The sequence below is a fragment of the Pteropus alecto genome, unplaced genomic scaffold, assembly GCF_000325575.1.
Source record: "Pteropus alecto unplaced genomic scaffold, ASM32557v1 scaffold555, whole genome shotgun sequence".
NCBI lineage: Eukaryota > Metazoa > Chordata > Mammalia > Chiroptera > Pteropodidae > Pteropus > Pteropus alecto.
In genome coordinates, this window is record NW_006436809.1 from 454,692 (window position 1) to 471,988 (window position 17,297).

Genomic DNA, 17,297 nt, shown 5'->3' on the forward strand with positions numbered 1-17,297 from the left:
TGGGCATACGTCAAGATGGCGGCCTCCGCATTCAATACGCCGCTGAGGCACCTTCCTAGACTTTCGTCAATCAGAAGTGCCTACGGAGTTCAGGTAACTCCTTTGAGCACATTTTGTACAACCCCAACTTCGTTATACCTTCTCTAAGTTATCGTTCAATTCCTGGGAAGCCAGAAGCGGAGACTTTCTCGCGTGCTTATGCCTCAGCTATCTAGGCAACATTTTCTTTGCTCCCACCACTCCACTTTCCCCTCACCCTTCTCAAATATCCGTTCTTTGTAAAATCCCAAGCTGAGGACAAAGAGCCAGGGTTAGATTTCATCTTCCCAAGTTGTTATCCTGGCTAAATAGGTGAAGGAATGGACCCCAACCCCCACCCCAACTTAGTCCATGCACAACCAACTCTTAACTATGCAGATGATGTTTAAATCTGTGATTCCCTGATGTGTCCTTGGGTTCAGGGACACTAACTTCTACCAGCCCTGCTATCTCCCAGTGAAGCCAGGATTCATTTTCTCGACCTGGTGACCGGTTTCTCAGCCTTTTATCTCACTAAATCAGTTTGTTATCAGAGCATACATTGAGAGCTTAACTCTGTCTTTTGGATTGAAATTTATCTCCAGTCTCATGTACTCACCACCCTGGAGGTTCTTGGTAGGGCAGTGCAGGTTCTTGGTGGGGTGAGGTGAGTTAGGAAGGCTTGCCCAGCTGCCACGCCCTAAAGTGGGACCTAAGAGTGGTTGGTGACTGGGGTCAGGACAGAGTTAATGACAGGCCTGGTAGCTTTAAAGCCAGCATTAGGACTCAAGTTTGTACTTCCCTATGGAATGTTGATCTTTAACTTTTTATAAAGCTGGGCAACTCAGTGATTCCGGATTGGATTGAATTGGAGACTCACCTGTACTATACAGATCCTTCCTGCCACATATCTTACTTCCAAGAAGCTAGACATCCTCCCTTTCCTTCATCCTTTTTCCTCCACTAGACTCAATTTGTTCCAAAAAACATGAATACCTTGTATGTGCCAGGTTTTTAAGTTGTCCCCTAAAATAAGATTGCCTCTTGGTCACCTATCCTAATTATCCTCTAATATTCTCTTTCAGGATACAGTTGGAGATAGGGAGAGTGATTGTTGTTGATGTCAATTTAACCCCAACAAAAATGTTACCTTCCATATGTATTCCTGTTGTATTCCATTAACACAGTGGGTGTGCATTCTTCTTCTCCCTGAAATGTTGGCAAAACAATTAGGACTCAATTAGGTCCCTTGAATTCATTTTTTTATTTTCACCCTCCTTTCATAGGTTCCCCTCCAGACTCTTTGCACCGAAGCCCGCCTTGAGGACAATTCTTTGCCCTTGTTTCCCATTTCCCCTTATAAGGATGAACCCTGGAAATATCTGGACTCAGAAGGTACCTCTCATTGGGGAAGGGGAGGGTCACCTACGGTCTGAAACAAATGGGCAGAGATCCCTCCTCCACCCTAACTTGTGTGGTCTTTCGTTTAAGAATACCAGACCCGTTATGGTTCTCGCCCTGTCTGGGCTGACTACCGTCGAAACCACAAAGGTGGGATACCTCCACAGCGGACTCGAAAGACATGTATTGTAAGTTTCTGAGGGGGACACATGGGTGGGATGTGAAGGGGGTGTGAAGACCATAGTGACAGTTGCAGCAGCACTTTTTTTAACAGGACTTGGAACGTCTTCACCTGCCAGTTTCTTCTCTCTACAGCGTAAAAATAAAGTTGCTGGGAACCCCTGCCCTATCTGCCGGGATCACAAGCTGCACATTGACTTTAGGGTAAGGAGAATCTTTTCTCTAGGACAAGGATTTGGAGCCTCTTTGTAATGCTAAAGAGACTACCATAGGTACCCCACTCTTGATATCCCAGAGCCCCTGCAGTCCATTTTGTATTGGCTTTCTGCCACTATGAAAACATCCCTCTCTCTAGTCTTTTGCCCTTGACTGTGGCTGATAATAAAAAGCTTCATCCTTTACTTAGGAAATTTATAGTCTAAATTGGCAGGCAAGAAAAAAATGCCCATTTCTAATGGGAGAGCAATGCCCAAAGGTCCATTTATATCTATCACAATTATTAGCAAGTAGATTGGGTTAGTTTTTCGGAGATTTTCTTTATTTCCTTGTTATGTTAATGTTTGGTGGCATGCTGAGACTTGCAGCTGGAGAGCGCATATATAGAGTCCAGTTATTTTTTTCAAAACTCCTTCCTTGTGAGAAAGACAGGACTTGCTCCTTAAAGAATTCAAGAACCTTACAAAAATGATAATGAGAAAGTACTCTTCTGAATTGGTTATTGAAGGTATTAGATCAGAAGCTGAGTGGTTATCAGGGAAGTTGTAGGACATTCGTGTATCAGTCAGTGAAGAGGGTTTCTGAAAGTTCTGAGGCCCCTTTTGACACAAGTTGTAAAGGAGTCCAGTAGGGAACTTCTCAGTTTCAACCACGTATGGGATTGTAACTTACTTTATACAGTTGATAATCATATAATGAGAGAGAAAGGTTACAAATTTAATAGTGCAGGCGATTCTACTTGCCATTCCACTCCATAAGTGTACCCTGCTTTTTTCTCGGATCTCACTTCCTGTGATTAACTTGCTGAGAGTCATTCTACATAATTAAAACTTTAAAATTCATCTGTGTAAATATGTACATTATATAAAACATGCAATATATAACATACCTCAACCATTCATATGTTCACATTACAACATATACTACATTTTCTGAGAGATTTCAGGGATTGTCAACTGACTGGCCCCATATTTTTGCATGAGAGCTGATTTTAGAGCCTGACTCCTGCAGAAAAGAATTCTGTGTGAATCTCAGTGACAGCATGTAGGATGCACATGTGAAATGGTTGAAAAGCCAGGAAAGGGGAAATGTTTGCTGGAGTCTTCAAGAATGTGTTCAGTAAAGTGATGGGACTAAAACTGGGACATAACAGAGGGTAGCATCTGGAGAGACATAGAGGGATTGAGGTTGTCTATGTAGGTGTACTTTCAGTCTCTAAAGGTCTTGCTTCTCTCCCCACCCTCTGGTTTCTCCACCACTTTCTCCTGCAGAACGTGAAGCTCTTGGGACAGTTTGTCTGTGCCCACACCGGTGTCATCTTCCATGCGCCATACACAGGTTAGCCCATGTCACTACCAGAATAGCTTTTCCTTGGAGCACTTCTCGTTTATTCAGTCAGACAACAGGTATTTGGTGGCTCCTATTCTTCATAAACAGTGTGATTGAATCTTTTGGAAATCTTGGCTTAATGGGGATACTCATATACTAAAATAGTTATCTATGGACAAAACATACAGGCAAGAGTCAATGTAAGCAAACTATCTAATTGTAGCTCTTAAAAAATAAATGTTAGTGATTATTTCCTTTCTTTAAGGTTTCTTCACTTTTCCAAAAGGCTTTCTCATAAATTAACTATCCCATAAGTTTTTTTATACTGTTGACAATTCAATTAGATTTTTCAAACTTGGAATTGTAAACTTAACAATACACAATCACATCTATTCCCTGACTTCTGCCACATGCCAAATCTGGCTCCCTACTGCGTCCCTTTGTTTTCTTATTGTCTGCAACTACTTTTAGGCTACAATGGCAGAGTTGAGTAGATGAGATAGACTAGGACCCTTAAAGCATGGCTCTGTTCAGAAAAATTTTGCCAACCCCCACTCTAAAGCAAGATAAAATTGCAAAAATAATCTGAATTTACTGTTTTGGGGACAGCAGCATGAATAGTGGAGTTCGTCAGGGAGTTGTTGCCCCCCGACCTTTCCACCCCTGACCTATGGATGTTGCTGTTTCCCTTTAAGGATTGGATCTATGAAGGCAAGGTGTCTCCCACACTCTCAGGGTGTGCATCTGGGGCCTGGTGCACTCGTGGTATGGTCCATGGCTCCACCTGGGGTGCAAACCTAGGACCTTCTGCGTATAAAGCAGACATGCTAACCACTACACTACGAAGACATCCTTTGTCAGGGAGTTTTAAAGAGGAGTTTTAAACTCTTGTCCAGCTGTAAAAAACTAAAGAGACTATTTTACTGCTGTCTTTGGGGAAGATTGCCTTCCCCAGACCTGACATCAGTTCTTTATTGAATTTTTCTGTGTATTGTCCTACCCAACCCTTTAATTAAGCACATTTGCCTTTTGAATTGTGTACTGCTCCCTGTCGTGGAGCCTTTACCATTAAATGGCTTTTCTGTGGTATTTAGACCCGAGAAAGACAGAGACAGACACAGACAGAGAGAGAGAGAGAGAGAGAGAGACACAGAGAAAGAGAATCAGTTTGTGTGTTGGGATCAAAAATAGGAAAGTTGACACACTTGCTCAGTGTAGGCAAAGGGTATATAGGTGTTCTTTGTAGGACACAGAGAAAGACAGTCAGAAAAAGGATCCGTGCCTAATAGAATGAGCACTGTGTTACCATTTTACCTCTCACAGGGGTCTGTATGAAGCAGCACAAGAAGTTGACCCAGGCCATCCAGAAAGCTAGGGATCATGGTGAGTGTGAGAAGGGACACAAAGCAGTTTTGTTAAGCATCAAGAAGGTGGCTTAGGGCTGGATGGATATAAAATGCTCCCACCTGTCTGAGAGGCTAGCACCTAACATGTTCTTCTCAAGAATATATTCTTTCATCATCCCACTGTCCCCTTGTTCCTTCTCTTTCCTTTTTCGTCCCTCTTTTTTTGTAACTATTGGTCCCAATGCCATAACTAGGTCATAAGAGGATCTTTGAATAAACTTCTGGCCCTGGGCTCCATGATACCTTTGTACAAATTAGAGAAATGTACCCCTCCATTAGGGGAGATGCAGCTTCTTAGTCCTGACGCAGGGCTGCACAGCTTGGTAGGCAAGAGCCCAGGTAGTATGTCAGCCCACACTTGCCCAGTTGGCCAGTTGGCTTTTGTGCAGTATACAAAATGCATGAATGTACTCAGTGGCTCTGACTGGTCCTTTCCTTTTATAGGTTATTTACTGTTTCTTTTAATGTGAATTACTCCACCTCCTCCCTTCCCTCACTTTCTCTTTTTTCCTAATCCCCTAGGTCTCCTGAGTTACCACATTCCCCAGGTTGAACCTCGGGACCTTGACTTCAGTAATTCTCATGGAGCTGTGAGTGCAACTCCTCCAGCCCCTACTCTGGTTTCAGGTGACCCCTGGTACCCATGGTACAGCTGGAAACAGCCACGAGAGAGAGAGCTGTCCCGCCTTCGTCGGCTATATCAAGGCCACCTCCAAGAAGAGAGTGGCCCCCCACCTGAGTCAATGCCTGAGGTGCCACTCACAACTGGAGCTGAAGCCTCCACTGAACAGGCGGGCCCCCAAAGTACTCTGTAGGAGCTGTAGACTGGAAAGGGTGCCTGAGAGATTAGGAGATAATGCCTAGGAATTATGTGATGGGATTTCATCCTGAAGAGTTGTGTCTATTTTGTGGCCAATGGCAGGTCCAGAACCAGAGAAAGGAAATGGTTGTTGTTGAAGGGGATGAGTACATCTGAGGTTGAGAGAGGGCAGTACAGTTGTCTATGGGAAATTATAACCCCCATGTAATGTAAAAAGATGTGTTCAACATTCTGTTGCTGTTGCAGACTTCTGCCAACTGCTTTTTCACAATAAAACTGTTTCTCCTGTCTCTGGGCTGAGTTTCAGATGAATGTCATTCCTGTTAGTGGGAATGGGTGCTACTGTGGGGAGAGGGGAGGTCAAGCTGGAGCCAGACCAACCAGTGACTCTTGTGACCAGAAGCCACCTGAAATAGGTAGGCAGTTGTGCCATTCTGTCATGATCACCTTTCTGGGCCCCCTGTGCCCGCGGCAGTGTTCCCACAATACTAGGGGCTAAAAGGTTGGAGAATGAGACAAGAAAAAAGCATTGCCACAGCAACTGGTCTGCCCAAAACAGCAGGGTCTTCCAGGCCGGCTGCCAGGAGGGAAGGCGGGATTGGGGTGGGTCCAGGGCCCCTCCCAGTGCAACTAAGAAATGTAGACTCCAAAGGGGAAGGGAGGGGAAGGGCTAAGCGAGGGGTGTGAACGGAAGTAGGAAATAAAGGCTCCAGCGCAGCGGTGTGGCGAGGGAGGGACGGAAGTGATGTTGCGTGGGGCGTGGCCACCACGCACAATGGGCCATGGAGTTCCCGTTCGATGTGGATGTGCTGCTCCCGGAGCGGATCACGGTGCTGGACCAGCACCTTCGGCCCCCAGCCCGCCGACCCGGAACCACAACGCCAGCCCGGTGACATCTCAAACCTGCCCCAAGGCCCTTCTCTTTCGGTTCCTTTAGAAACCTGGTCCAGGCACCACGCCCCCTTCTCTGATTAGTGATTGCTGCTTTTGATGTCCTGGCTCGCCCTGTTGGTGACCTTTGACCCTTGACTTAATGGGGTTGATACCGTCTTGGATCTCTGACTTTTTTCACCCATTTGCCAAATATGTGGTCCAAACCAAAAGATGTGGTTGATCCGCCCTTCCTGCTTCCCCACAATAACCTTGAGGGAGGAGGGAGTATACCACATTGAAAGGAGGTGTGGCAAAAGTTAAGTTTCAGAGAGGTGGGGTGGGAAAACTGGAAGACTTCAAGATAAAGTCAGTATTAGTTGCTGAACTGGGTTGGGGTTGTCTTCCAGGTTCCCTGGGACTGATTGCTCAGAGCTTTCTCATTCAATGATTATCTGACTCTATGTCCTCTCCGTAGTGTTGATCTGCAGCAGCAAATTATGACCATTGTAGATGAACTGGGCAAGGCTTCTGCCAAGGTATTGGATAGTCTTTAGATGGAGTAAAGGGGAGGCCTCTCTGGGGACACTAGATAAGGGAGGCCTGGATCCTTTGGAAGGGACTTGCAGAAAGTCTGTCTTCATCTCCCTGGCAGGCCCAGCATCTTCCTGCACCCATCACCAGTGCATCAAGGATGCAGAGTAACCGCCATGTTATGTATGTGCTCAAAGACACTTCAGCTCGACCGTGAGTGCCAAATGCTCTTCTGTCCTGTCCTTAATCCCTTCCTCCCCTAGCCTTTTTCTCTTTTTTTGACTCTACCCTTTTCAGATAGTTGATACTTGTTCCTTATTTTCCCCATCCTATAGGGCTGGAAAAGGAGCCATTATTGGCTTCCTCAAAGTTGGATACAAGAAACTCTTTGTACTGGTGAGTGTTATTGGAAGCTGAGAGTTTTAGATGCTTTGATTCCTGAAAACAAAAGTGCTGGAGTGTGGGAGGTGGCAGCAATGGCTTGGATCTAAAAGGTATTTGTTGTTTTTTACCTCTTAGGATGATCGCGAGGCTCACAATGAAGTAGAACCACTTTGCATCCTGGACTTTTACATCCATGAGTCACTGCAGCGTCATGGCCACGGGCAAGAACTCTTCCAATATATGTTGCAGGTAACACTTATCTCTTCACCAGTGTGTCCAAAATGGAGAGCAAAGGCCCCTTTGCTCTGAGCCATTTCAGAGCCCCTGCCTTCCACCCTCTTGTCCCTGGACATGTCCCAGCATCCTCCTGTTCCCTTCCCAGGCTCCTGAGTTCTGTTGGCATGTTCTCCCCACACCTCTTACCCTGAGGCTTCTGTTCCCTGCAGAAGGAGCGAGTTGAACCACACCAACTGGCCATTGACCGACCCTCACAGAAGCTGCTGAAGTTCCTAAATAAACACTACAACCTGGAGACCACAGTCCCACAGGTTAGAGGTTTCAGAGGCTAGATCCCCACTACTAAGCATTCACATTGAATTTATTTATTATTTGGGGGCAAAGCGGTGGTACTCTCCAAGCACTCCTTATTCCTCATTATATAAGATTCATCTTATACAACTAAGCGATTTTTTTTACAGTGTCTCATTCTGCAGATATTTCACTTTCATCTATCTTGATTCTTCATTGTGGTGGTTTTGTGTACCTAATATATGTTCGTACTTCAAACATATCCGGCAGCTCATTTTCACCTCCTTATTTTTACACAGGCTATTACTTACTCAGTCAACATTTATTAAAGGCCAAGATTACTGTACATTCCCTGTCCTCAGGAACACTTGGTCGAAAATGGGAAAGGTGGTTGGTTTATAAATAAATACAATATAATGTTACTAAAGCTATCCATTCATTTAACATATTTATTGAGCATCTGGCACTGTTTTGGGCACTAATAATACTTTACTCAACAAAGCAGATAAAAGTCTCTGCCCTTGTAGAGCTTATATTGTAGTTGAGACAGACAAACATAATAAATAAGTATATACTATGGTTGATTATAAGTGCTTTGGAAAAATGAGAGCCAGTAAGAGGGCTTGGGAGTCCCACGGTGGGGATGGGAGTGTATGGGATTGCAAGTTTAAATGGGATAAGCAGGGAAGGCCTAACTGAGGAAGTGTCATTTGAGCAATAAGTTAAAGGTGGTAATCAAGTAATGTCTGGAGGAAGAGCATCCTAGACAGAGAGAATAACTAGTGCAAAGGCCATGAGGTAGAGTGCCTGGAAGAGTGAATTGGCTGGTGTGACTAGAGCGCTGTGAGTGACAGGAGTATGTTAGATGAGCTCAGGTGTAAATGGAGGAGGAAGGACATTTTGGGTTTTAAAAGTGATTTCAAAGGCTTTGGCTTTTACTCTAAGAAGAAAAGAGAGCCATCATAGGGATTTAGGTAGAGGAATGATATGATCTTACTTTTAACTAGATCATTTAAGGTATTACCAATAAACAGAAGGGGAGCAAGGGCAGAAGCAAGTAGACCAGTTAGGAAGCAACAATCCCAATGAAAAATTGTGGTGGCTCAGACCAAGATGGTAGCAGTAGAAATGGTTAAGGAGTGGTCAAATTTTAAATATTGTGAAGTTAAAGCAAATAAGATTTCCTGATAGATTCTCTGTGGAAGAGAGAGGGAAGGAGTTAAGGATGATGCCCAAGTTGTGCCTGAGAAGATGGAAGGATAGAGTTGCATTAACTGAGATGGTAGGTAGAGAAACTTTGGGGAGAAATCATAGGACCCCGTTTTGAATATGTTAATTGGAGATGTCTGTGATAAGTCCAGGTTGAATACAGTTGGGACTTTCCTTGGAGTTTACAGAAGATGTTTGGGTTGGAGAGTTTTCAGTATACATAGGGTATTGAAAGCAGTGAGACAGGATAAGATCACCAAAGAGTGATAGGGAAGTGGTCCACGAATTTGAGCCCTTGGACACTCTTTAAAGAAGTCAAGGAGAACAAACCAAGTGCTACCAAGGAGTAACTAGTGAGGTAGCTGAATACTTCTAAGTAAGGTGACTGGAAGGCCAATGAGGAAAGTGTTTCCAGGAGGAAAGAATGGCTTACTGAGTCAAATGCTGCTGATCAGTGAGATAAGAGGTTAGAGAAATGATTTAGCTGCCTGAGACCACGGTGATCCTGATGAACTATTTTGGTACAGTGGTGGAGGGAAGCCTGGATGGGGAGTGGATTTAGGAGATTGAGAAGCTAGGAACTGGAGACAGCAAGAATAAGCCACTCTCAGTCTACAGCCATGCCACCCTGAATAAGCCCGATCCCGTCTGATCTTGGAAGCTAAGCAGGGTCGGGCCTGGTTAGTACTTGGATGGGAGACCACCTAGGAAGATCAAGTGCTGTAGGCATTATAAAAAAAGAGAATAGGCCACTCTTTTAAATGCTGCTTTAAGGGAAACAAATAGAGTAAGAGCTGAAGAGGGAAATGTATCAAGAGGGGGTTGATTCTTTTCAGTTGGTAGAACTATCAGCATAAGAATGACTCAGTAGAGAGAAAATTTGACGATGTCAAATGTGGGGAGAATTACTAAAGCATTGTCATTGAATAGGTGGGAAAGGTTGGGTTGACAAGTTCACGTTGGATAGAAGCATGAACAGTTAATCTGTCGTAACATGATTTGATTGATATGCTTACAGATGAGGCATTAAGGACATAGTGGTGAGTGTGCCCTTGGAGATGAGATTGAGTAAGGAAAGGCTTGACTTTATGTTTAATCTTGAAAGGTCAGTGTTTGTCCCGTCTGATCTTGGAAGCTAAGCAGGGTCGGGCCTGGTTAGTACTTGGATGGGAGACCACCTAGGAAGATCAAGTGCTGTAGGCATTATAAAAAAAGAGAATAGGCCACTCTTTTAAATGCTGCTTTAAGGGAAACAAATAGAGTAAGAGCTGAAGAGGGAAATGTATCAAGAGGGGGTTGATTCTTTTCAGTTGGTAGAACTATCAGCATAAGAATGACTCAGTAGAGAGAAAATTTGACGATGTCAAATGTGGGGAGAATTACTAAAGCATTGTCATTGAATAGGTGGGAAAGGTTGGGTTGACAAGTTCACCTTGGATAGAAGCATGAACAGTTAATCTGTCGTAACATGATTTGATTGATATGCTTACAGATGAGGCATTAAGGACATAGTGGTGAGTGTGCCCTTGGAGATGAGATTGAGTAAGGAAAGGCTTGACTTTATGTTTAATCTTGAAAGGTCAGTGTTTGTCAGGGGTACAGAAGTGAGTGGGCTAAAGTGCTTTTCATGTAGAAGAACCAGCATTAGCAAAGTCAGAGAGGTATTTAAATTACCTGTCATGGTACTGCAAGCAGTTTGGTGTGGCTGGAGTACTGGGCATGTACTTGCTGGAGGGAAGATGAGGATGAGTTGGTAGACATTACAGCAAGGTCAAGGCCGGAGATAGGCAGGTTCTACTTGGAGTGTCCTCCTATGTATATTTTTCCATTCAGAGGAAGCAGAGAGCAGTGGAAGAAGCACAGTATTTGGCATTAAACACATTACCCAGGTAATGTGTAAGACCAGAGCAGTATAGAATATGAATAATAATGGCTAATGTTTCATGAGCTCTGTATGATATCTACATGCATCATCTCATTTGATGCTTGTATATCTCTTTGAGGTAGGTTCAATTATTGACTCCATTTTGGGTTTATACAGATTAGTGACTTGACCAAGTTCACACATCTAAAAAAGTGGTAGAGCTCAAATTTGAACCCGTAGCCTACTCTTAATGACTACACTGCATTCCTGATGTGCTGCAGCTAGAATCAAGAATCTGGAGCTTGAGGCCCAGCTCTGCCACTTGTAGCAACTTGGCGTTGGGCAAGCCAAGTCTCCAAGCCTTTTTTACTTTTTAAAGTGGTGACTCCAAGGATTGTTATGAAGGCCAAAGTGAATGTGATAATATAATGAAATCACTCGAAAATGATCAGTTACTAGCTATCAAAGTGGTACCCTGTCCTCCAGCCTGTCTTTCCTCAACAACCCCACCCATTTGAACCCTACTTAAATCTTAGTTTTTCTCAGTATTTGTATATTTAAACCATTGGCCTTATTAATGTGTTTTGTTTTGACAGTTTTGGATGTCTTCCCTGACATTTTGTACACTGTGTCTTCATTAGCCTGGTTCCTGGGAGAACCTAAAAGTAGGGTCTGTGTGTTTTGTCTTTAAGATAAAATCCACTATTTTAACTATTTAAATATATATAATTCAGTGGTTTTTAGCCTATTCATGAAGTTGTACAAGTACCACTACTGTCTAATTCCAGAAAATCACCCAAAAAGAAACCTGGTACATTAAGCAGTCACTCTCATTCCCCTGCCCCCCAACTCCTGTTAACCACTAATCTGCTGTATCTATAGAATTGCCTATTCTGGACATTTTATACTAATGGAATTGTGCAACATATGGTTTTTATGTTTGGCTTTCACTTAGCATAATGTTTTCAGGGGGTTCATCTATGTTGTAGCATGTGTTAGTACTTTCATTCCTCCTTTTTATGGCTGAGTAATATTCCATTATATGGATCTATCATGTCTTGTTTATCCATTTATCACGGATTGATACTTGATTGTTTCTACTTTTTGTCCATTATGAATAATACTGCTCTGAATATTTGTGTAAAAGATTTTGTTTTCACTTGTATTTTCAGTTTCCTTGTGTATATACCTAAGAGTGGAATTGCTGATCATATGGCATTTCTGTGTTTAAGTTTTCGAAGAACCAACAAGCTGTTTTTCCAATGATTGCATTTTACATCATCACCAGCAGTGGATGAATTTTTCAATTTCTCAACAGTCTCACCAATGTTTGTTATTTTCCTTATTTATTTTTTTTTTTAAATAATCATCCTAGTGGGTGGGAAATGGTATCTGTGGCTTTGATTTGCATCTTCCTAATGACTAATAATTTTCAAGTATTTACTGGCCATTCGAGTATCTTCTTTAGAAAAATGTTTAAGTCGTGTTCTTTGTTCTTGAGTTGTAACAGTTCTTAAAGTAGTTGAGATATGACACCCTTATCAGATATATGATTTGCAAATATTTTGTCCTTTTTTGTGGGCTTTTCATTTTCTTGATAGTGTCTTTTGAAGCACAAAAGTTCTAACTTTTGATGAAGTACAATTTATCCATTTTTTTTGTTTCGTTGCTTGTGCTTTGGAGTTATATTTAAGAAATCATTGTCTAATCCAAAGTCATAAAGATTTTCCTCAATGTTTCCTTCTAAGAGTTTCATAGTTTTAGCTCTTCCATTTAGGTCTTTGATCCATTTTTAATTTTTTTTTTTTTTGTCTGTCATGTAAGATAGAGGTCCAAATTCATTATCTTGTATGAGGATTGAATTTTCAGTTATCCAAGCATCATTTGTTGAAGAGATGATTCTTTCCTTATTGAATGTTCTTGGCACCCTTGTTGAAAATCAATTGATTTCTGGGCTCTATTCATTCCATAGGTCTTTAACCTTAGGCCTCTTCTACACTGTTTTTATTTTATTTATTTACTTATTTATTTTTATTAAAGTGGCTTGTAGTATTGAGATTAGGAAGTGTGAATTCTCCAATTTTGTTCTTTTTTAAGATTGTTTTGGCTATCCGAGGTCCTTTGCAATTACATAACTTTGACTGAGTCTGTCAAGAAGAACAGGAAAACTGGCTTTCGTTCCTCCCACTGTGGTTATTCTGGCACAGGGTTCTGTAGCCAAGTATGTTCTGAGTGGCTGAATGGACAACTATATTTTGCTTATTTTGTCTTATAGGTGAACAACTTTGTGATCTTTGAAGGCTTCTTTGCCCATCAACATCGTAAGTTTTCTCATCTTGTGTGTGTTGGTCAAATAGTTGGGGTAAGGGAAAGGGAAGAGGTGGATTCTTGGTCCCACTGGCCCCCCTCACTGAGGGGAACCACCGCTTCCTTCCTCACAGGGCCCCCTGCTCCCTCCCTGAGGGCAACTCGACACTCTCGTGCTGCTGTGATCGATCCTGCGCCCTCTGGTAAAGCTGCAGTGAATGGGTGGAACTGTAGAGCCATGATGGCTAGTAACGTTAGAGGCCACAGAACACAATGTGAGCTGTGGGCAGTATGGAAAAATTCTAAAGCAACTCAGAGTCATTACCCATTTGCTTTTGCCCTGATTGGAGTTCAGGGCATTTGAACTTGTCAAGACTTTTAACGAAGCAAGCTGACTAGAAGCCTGTTTGATGATTAATGTTGATGGAGTCTCTTGCTACTTCAGATCCATAAAAATAGGCGAGAGTCACTTTCCTTTGTAAACCCCTCAGGTTTCTGTCAGTCAGTGAGAGATAGGCAGGTATAGTCAGCCCTTTCATTTCCAGTTATATAATAGTAACATGAATGGCCCAAAGTTTAAATATTAGTTTTAGGTAATAATGCTCAGAATTTATAACATTTCCATCCAAATAATGAAATTGATCTAGAGAAACCAGACCTAGGAGATACTGAAATGCTGCTCAGGTTCCCTATTCCATCCTCATACACTTGTTCCCTCCCAGTCTGAGCCCTACTCTTTTCTCACTGCCTCTCAAATGTGGAAAAACACAGCTGTCTGCTGGCTGTGCAGTGCACATGAGGCCTCCTTTCCTGACCTGGCTATGTGACTATCTCTCACCTCCTCCGTGGCCAGGAAAGGGAGTAACCACCACCCAAAAAAGAGTCTGGTACGAGTTATTAGCTTCGATCAGTGTCTGGCGCTGAGAGGCAATTCATATTCGTGACAGTTGGTTTCCAGGGCTTCCTCCATCTAGCTCTTGCTTATGTACAGGATATGAGAGTGTGTGAGAGCCAGTAAGGATGGTGAGGACTCAGGACCATAGTATGAGAAACCCTGGATAAAGCTTATGTGGATTCACTGAGAAGTCTCTCATTTGCCACACATGATGGAGAACCTCTTGAGAGGGAAAGGGAGGGAGCAAGTAGAGAAGGGAAGGGACAGGAGGCCAATACATTAGCTTCCTATTTACTCTGGCAACTTCTTTCCAGATATTTGTTTTCTCTTCATCTGTTTTTTTCCCCTAATACAATTTAAATCTTTTCCCGTCTTTGCACTGGAAGGAGAGGTTCTGCCCCACCCCATCCTCTCCTGACCTCTCCAAAGCAATTCTTGATTAACCAAGGGCTTTGTCCATCTTGTCTAGAGGGACCTGGGGTCCTCATTGGCCCGGCTGGGACCATTCCACTGCCCCAGAATCCCAGGGGGGCCTGACAGCACCCACTGACAGTAAGAGCTCACCTCCCTTGGCCACTCTTCTCCTTCACCTCCTAGACCCCAGAGTCTCCCCTTGGATCTTTCCCCCTAACTCTGCATTTGACCTACTCCTTCTGGCTCTCCTCAGAAATGCTCTAGCATTCCCCGTTCTGCCCCCAAATTCCCTTTTGGTGTGATGGTATTGTCACAGAGCTGCTTATGCGATAGAGCTGAACTCTTCTTCCCCATGAGGAACTGTGGTGTCAGGGAGTAGAGGTTTGGGGTTGTGGAGGTAGTGGCTGAGAGGAGGGGTGCAAAGTTGTGTCTCCTAATGCTTACCTTGCCTGTGTCTTCTCCACTGCCAGCCCCAGTGAGGAAGCTGCCACCCAAGAGAGCAGAGGGAGACATTAAGCCATACTCTTCTAGTGACCGAGAATGTAAGACTGGGATAGGGTGTCTGGGTTAGGGGGCCTTAACTCAAGGGAAGGATTCATTCTCTCTAAAGGCTCTGATTTCTCTCTTTTCTACCCTCATCTGCTGTCATGACTCTCTTCCCTCTCTCTGTCTTGCTTTTTATTCTCCCTCTCCCTAGTTCTGAAGGTAGCTATGGAGCCTCCTTGGCCCCTAAACAGGGCCCCTCGTCGAGCTACACCTCCAGTCCACCCACCCCCCCGCTCCAGCAGCCTGGGAAACTCACCGGAACGGGGTCCTCTCCGCCCCTTCGTGCCAGAGCAGGAGCTGCTGCGTTCCCTGCGTCTCTGCCCTCCACACTCTACTGCCCGCCTGCTGCTGGCTACCGACCCTGGGGGCAGCCCAACCCAGCGTCGCCGTACCAGGTAATAGGAGTTGGAGGGTTAGGGTGCCTCAAAACTGTCAGGGATTGTGTTAGAAATGGCGAAGGGCAATATGAATCCATCAGAGACGTGAAACAACCTTTAGAGAATATATTGGATAATACTTGTGGGAGTAATCTGGAAGTAAATGACAGGAGGGAGCAGAATAGGATTTTATATAGAGTCTAGGGACCCTAGTTTTACAGTGATTTTATATAGAGTCTAGGGACCCTAGTTTTACAGTGATCCATGGGTCGGGAGAACTGAGCCCCTGAGTTGAGGGAAATCTTGGTGTAATACTTGCTGGGAAGGAGGAATGTCCGACACAGTATGGGGAGCCACTGGCCCTATGTCAGTGCCTTGTTTGGCAGGGGCCGATCAAGCAGGCATAGAGTGGGCTTCTTCTGTATCTCTCCCTAGCTTTCTCTTCACCTCTGACTTCTCTTTTTCTCTCTTCCTCCCTTTTTCCCTTTCCCTATCTCCTGTCCCTAACATCCTTCCACAGCTCCCTTCCCCGCTCTGATGAGAGTCGATGCTGACAAACAGCTAACTCCTTCCCCTCCCTGGGAGACCTTGGGTGGGCAGAGACCCCTCTCCCCGAGAACCCCAGGCCCACTCTTCCATTGTATCCCCCAGGATCCAGTAGAACCTGGCAGAGCCCATAGGATTCCTTCTTTCCATTTCTTGGACAACTGAGTTGTCAGGGTCCCAGATGGCCTAATACTTTGTAGCTTTTCTTGCCAATAGAAGCACCCTTCCTCTTCTAACTTGGTCTCTGAACACTCACCCACAGACAGCCTGAATCCCTGCCAGATCCCTCATACTCTGGCTTGGTGTCAAGACTATAGAACACCATGGAAGGCAGACTCTGGCTTGGTGTCAAGACTATAGAACAACATGGAAGGTCCGAGGGCCTCCTTTTAAGGGAAACCTTTTAAGGAATCTTGTCCATGGAATAAATCCCATATTGACTCTACAGGGTCTCCTGGTAGCCCTAATACTACTATGTGCTACCTACCACACTTAAACCTTTCACTCTGCCAACGCCAGCCAATGAGTTCTGCTTCAGATCAGTCCAGTTAGGTAGGACAGGGACTTACCATCTCCTTAAAGGGATCCATTCAGTATTGCCAAGCTCTTTATTACAACATGTTTTATATATATGTTAGGGAACCCCTGAGTTTATGTCTGCTTTCTGGCTCTCAAGACTCACCACACTTCTAAAGACACTACCACTTTCCCCAGACCCAGATTCTGTCAGGGAGTTTGTTTTTTGGCAGTAAATCCCAGAAAGCACCTTGGGGGCACTTTTAGCCTTGTTTCAGAAGGTAAGTCTGTTTCAAGGATCTGTTAGCTCCTGGAACCCCCTCTTGCATCCATCCCTCCCTGATAGCTAGATGCTGATATATTCCTGTCTTGTGAGATTGTCTTTAGTTAATGGGGGAGCTCTCCTCTGGCCTTCCTTTCTTCTTTCCTCCATAGCAAGAATTTTTCCCCTGCTCCATACCCAGGGTACCAAACATCATTCCCCATCCCTACCCTCTGAATGTGGTAGATCAGGTACCCGCACTGTTTCCCCAAATCCTTGGGAGCAGGATCTCCCTTTCTCCCAACTCATTGCTCCTTTTTCTTCATGCTCTCAGTGTTGTCTAAATAAAGTGTGAATTTCTTTGTGCTTTTTAAATGGACATTTTCAATGAAAAAAAAAAAAAACCAACTTAAGGTCTCAGCCTCGTTTGTGTTACTTCTTGTTTTCTTGGGATCTAGGGAACTCTGCCTCCTTCATCTTTCTGGCTGCTGAGATCTGCAGATCTCCCAGCAAGGGATCTGCCCATCCCCATCTTCATTGCTGGATCTTCTCCTGTGGATTCTGTCTACTCTCATGTAGTTGCTGGATCCCTCTCTATGTAGGTTTCTATAACTACTTCCCTGATTCCCGCCAAAAACCTCTGGCTCTCCCCAGTGACTTTTTTTTTTTTTTTTA

The 17,297-nt window shown here is 44.0% G+C and overlaps 2 protein-coding genes and 1 non-coding gene across 10 annotated transcripts in view; all 3 read left to right on the top strand.

Annotated features, from left to right (window-relative positions):
- The first annotated feature begins 6 nt into the window (after nt 1-6).
- On the top strand, nt 7-5,665 carry MRPS18B (mitochondrial ribosomal protein S18B). Of its 3 annotated transcripts, none has more exons than XM_006913655.2 (7): nt 7-93; nt 1,305-1,413; nt 1,510-1,607; nt 1,735-1,803; nt 3,087-3,153; nt 4,468-4,527; nt 5,073-5,665. In XM_006913655.2, exons 1-7 carry the CDS (start codon nt 16-18, stop codon nt 5,363-5,365), a joined length of 774 nt encoding a protein of 257 aa, XP_006913717.1. In that variant the 5' UTR covers nt 7-15; the 3' UTR covers nt 5,366-5,665. The 3 variants fall into 3 exon arrangements, with proteins under 3 accessions (XP_006913717.1, XP_015446215.1, XP_015446214.1); XM_015590729.1 differs by having other exon boundaries at nt 5,178-5,665; XM_015590728.1 differs by lacking the exon at nt 4,468-4,527.
- Nucleotides 5,666-6,109: 444 nt separating this feature from the next.
- The window catches only part of ATAT1 (alpha tubulin acetyltransferase 1), a 14,258-nt gene continuing 3,070 nt past the window's right edge, over nt 6,110-17,297 (top strand). For 3 of the 6 annotated variants that reach the window (XM_025048039.1, XM_025048040.1, XM_006913656.3), the window contains exons 1-10: nt 6,110-6,259; nt 6,719-6,779; nt 6,896-6,987; nt 7,110-7,170; nt 7,294-7,407; nt 7,605-7,706; nt 13,035-13,080; nt 13,201-13,269; nt 14,846-14,917; nt 15,073-15,316. In XM_025048039.1, coding sequence (XP_024903807.1) covers nt 6,153-6,259; nt 6,719-6,779; nt 6,896-6,987; nt 7,110-7,170; nt 7,294-7,407; nt 7,605-7,706; nt 13,035-13,080; nt 13,201-13,269; nt 14,846-14,917; nt 15,073-15,316 — 968 coding nt within the window. In that variant the 5' untranslated portion in view covers nt 6,110-6,152. The other 3 variants (XM_006913658.3, XM_025048041.1, XM_015590724.2) reach the window with 3 other exon arrangements.
- LOC112481224 lies at nt 9,506-9,624 on the top strand. Its single transcript, XR_003046840.1, has one exon. It is a non-coding gene; the product is annotated as a 5S ribosomal RNA (ribosomal RNA).

What these genes read in the sequence shown, in the direction of transcription:
- MRPS18B (XM_006913655.2), top strand. Translation starts at nt 16, where the DNA reads ATGGCGGCCTCCGCATTCAATACGCCGCTGAGGCACCTTCCTAGACTT. An exon ending in AGCTGCACATTGACTTTAGG is followed by an intron (nt 1,804 to 3,086) that starts GTAAGGAGAATC and finishes TTTCTCCTGCAG; the next exon opens with AACGTGAAGCTCTTGGGACA. An exon ending in CCAGAAAGCTAGGGATCATG is followed by an intron (nt 4,528 to 5,072) that starts GTGAGTGTGAGA and finishes CTAATCCCCTAG; the next exon opens with GTCTCCTGAGTTACCACATT.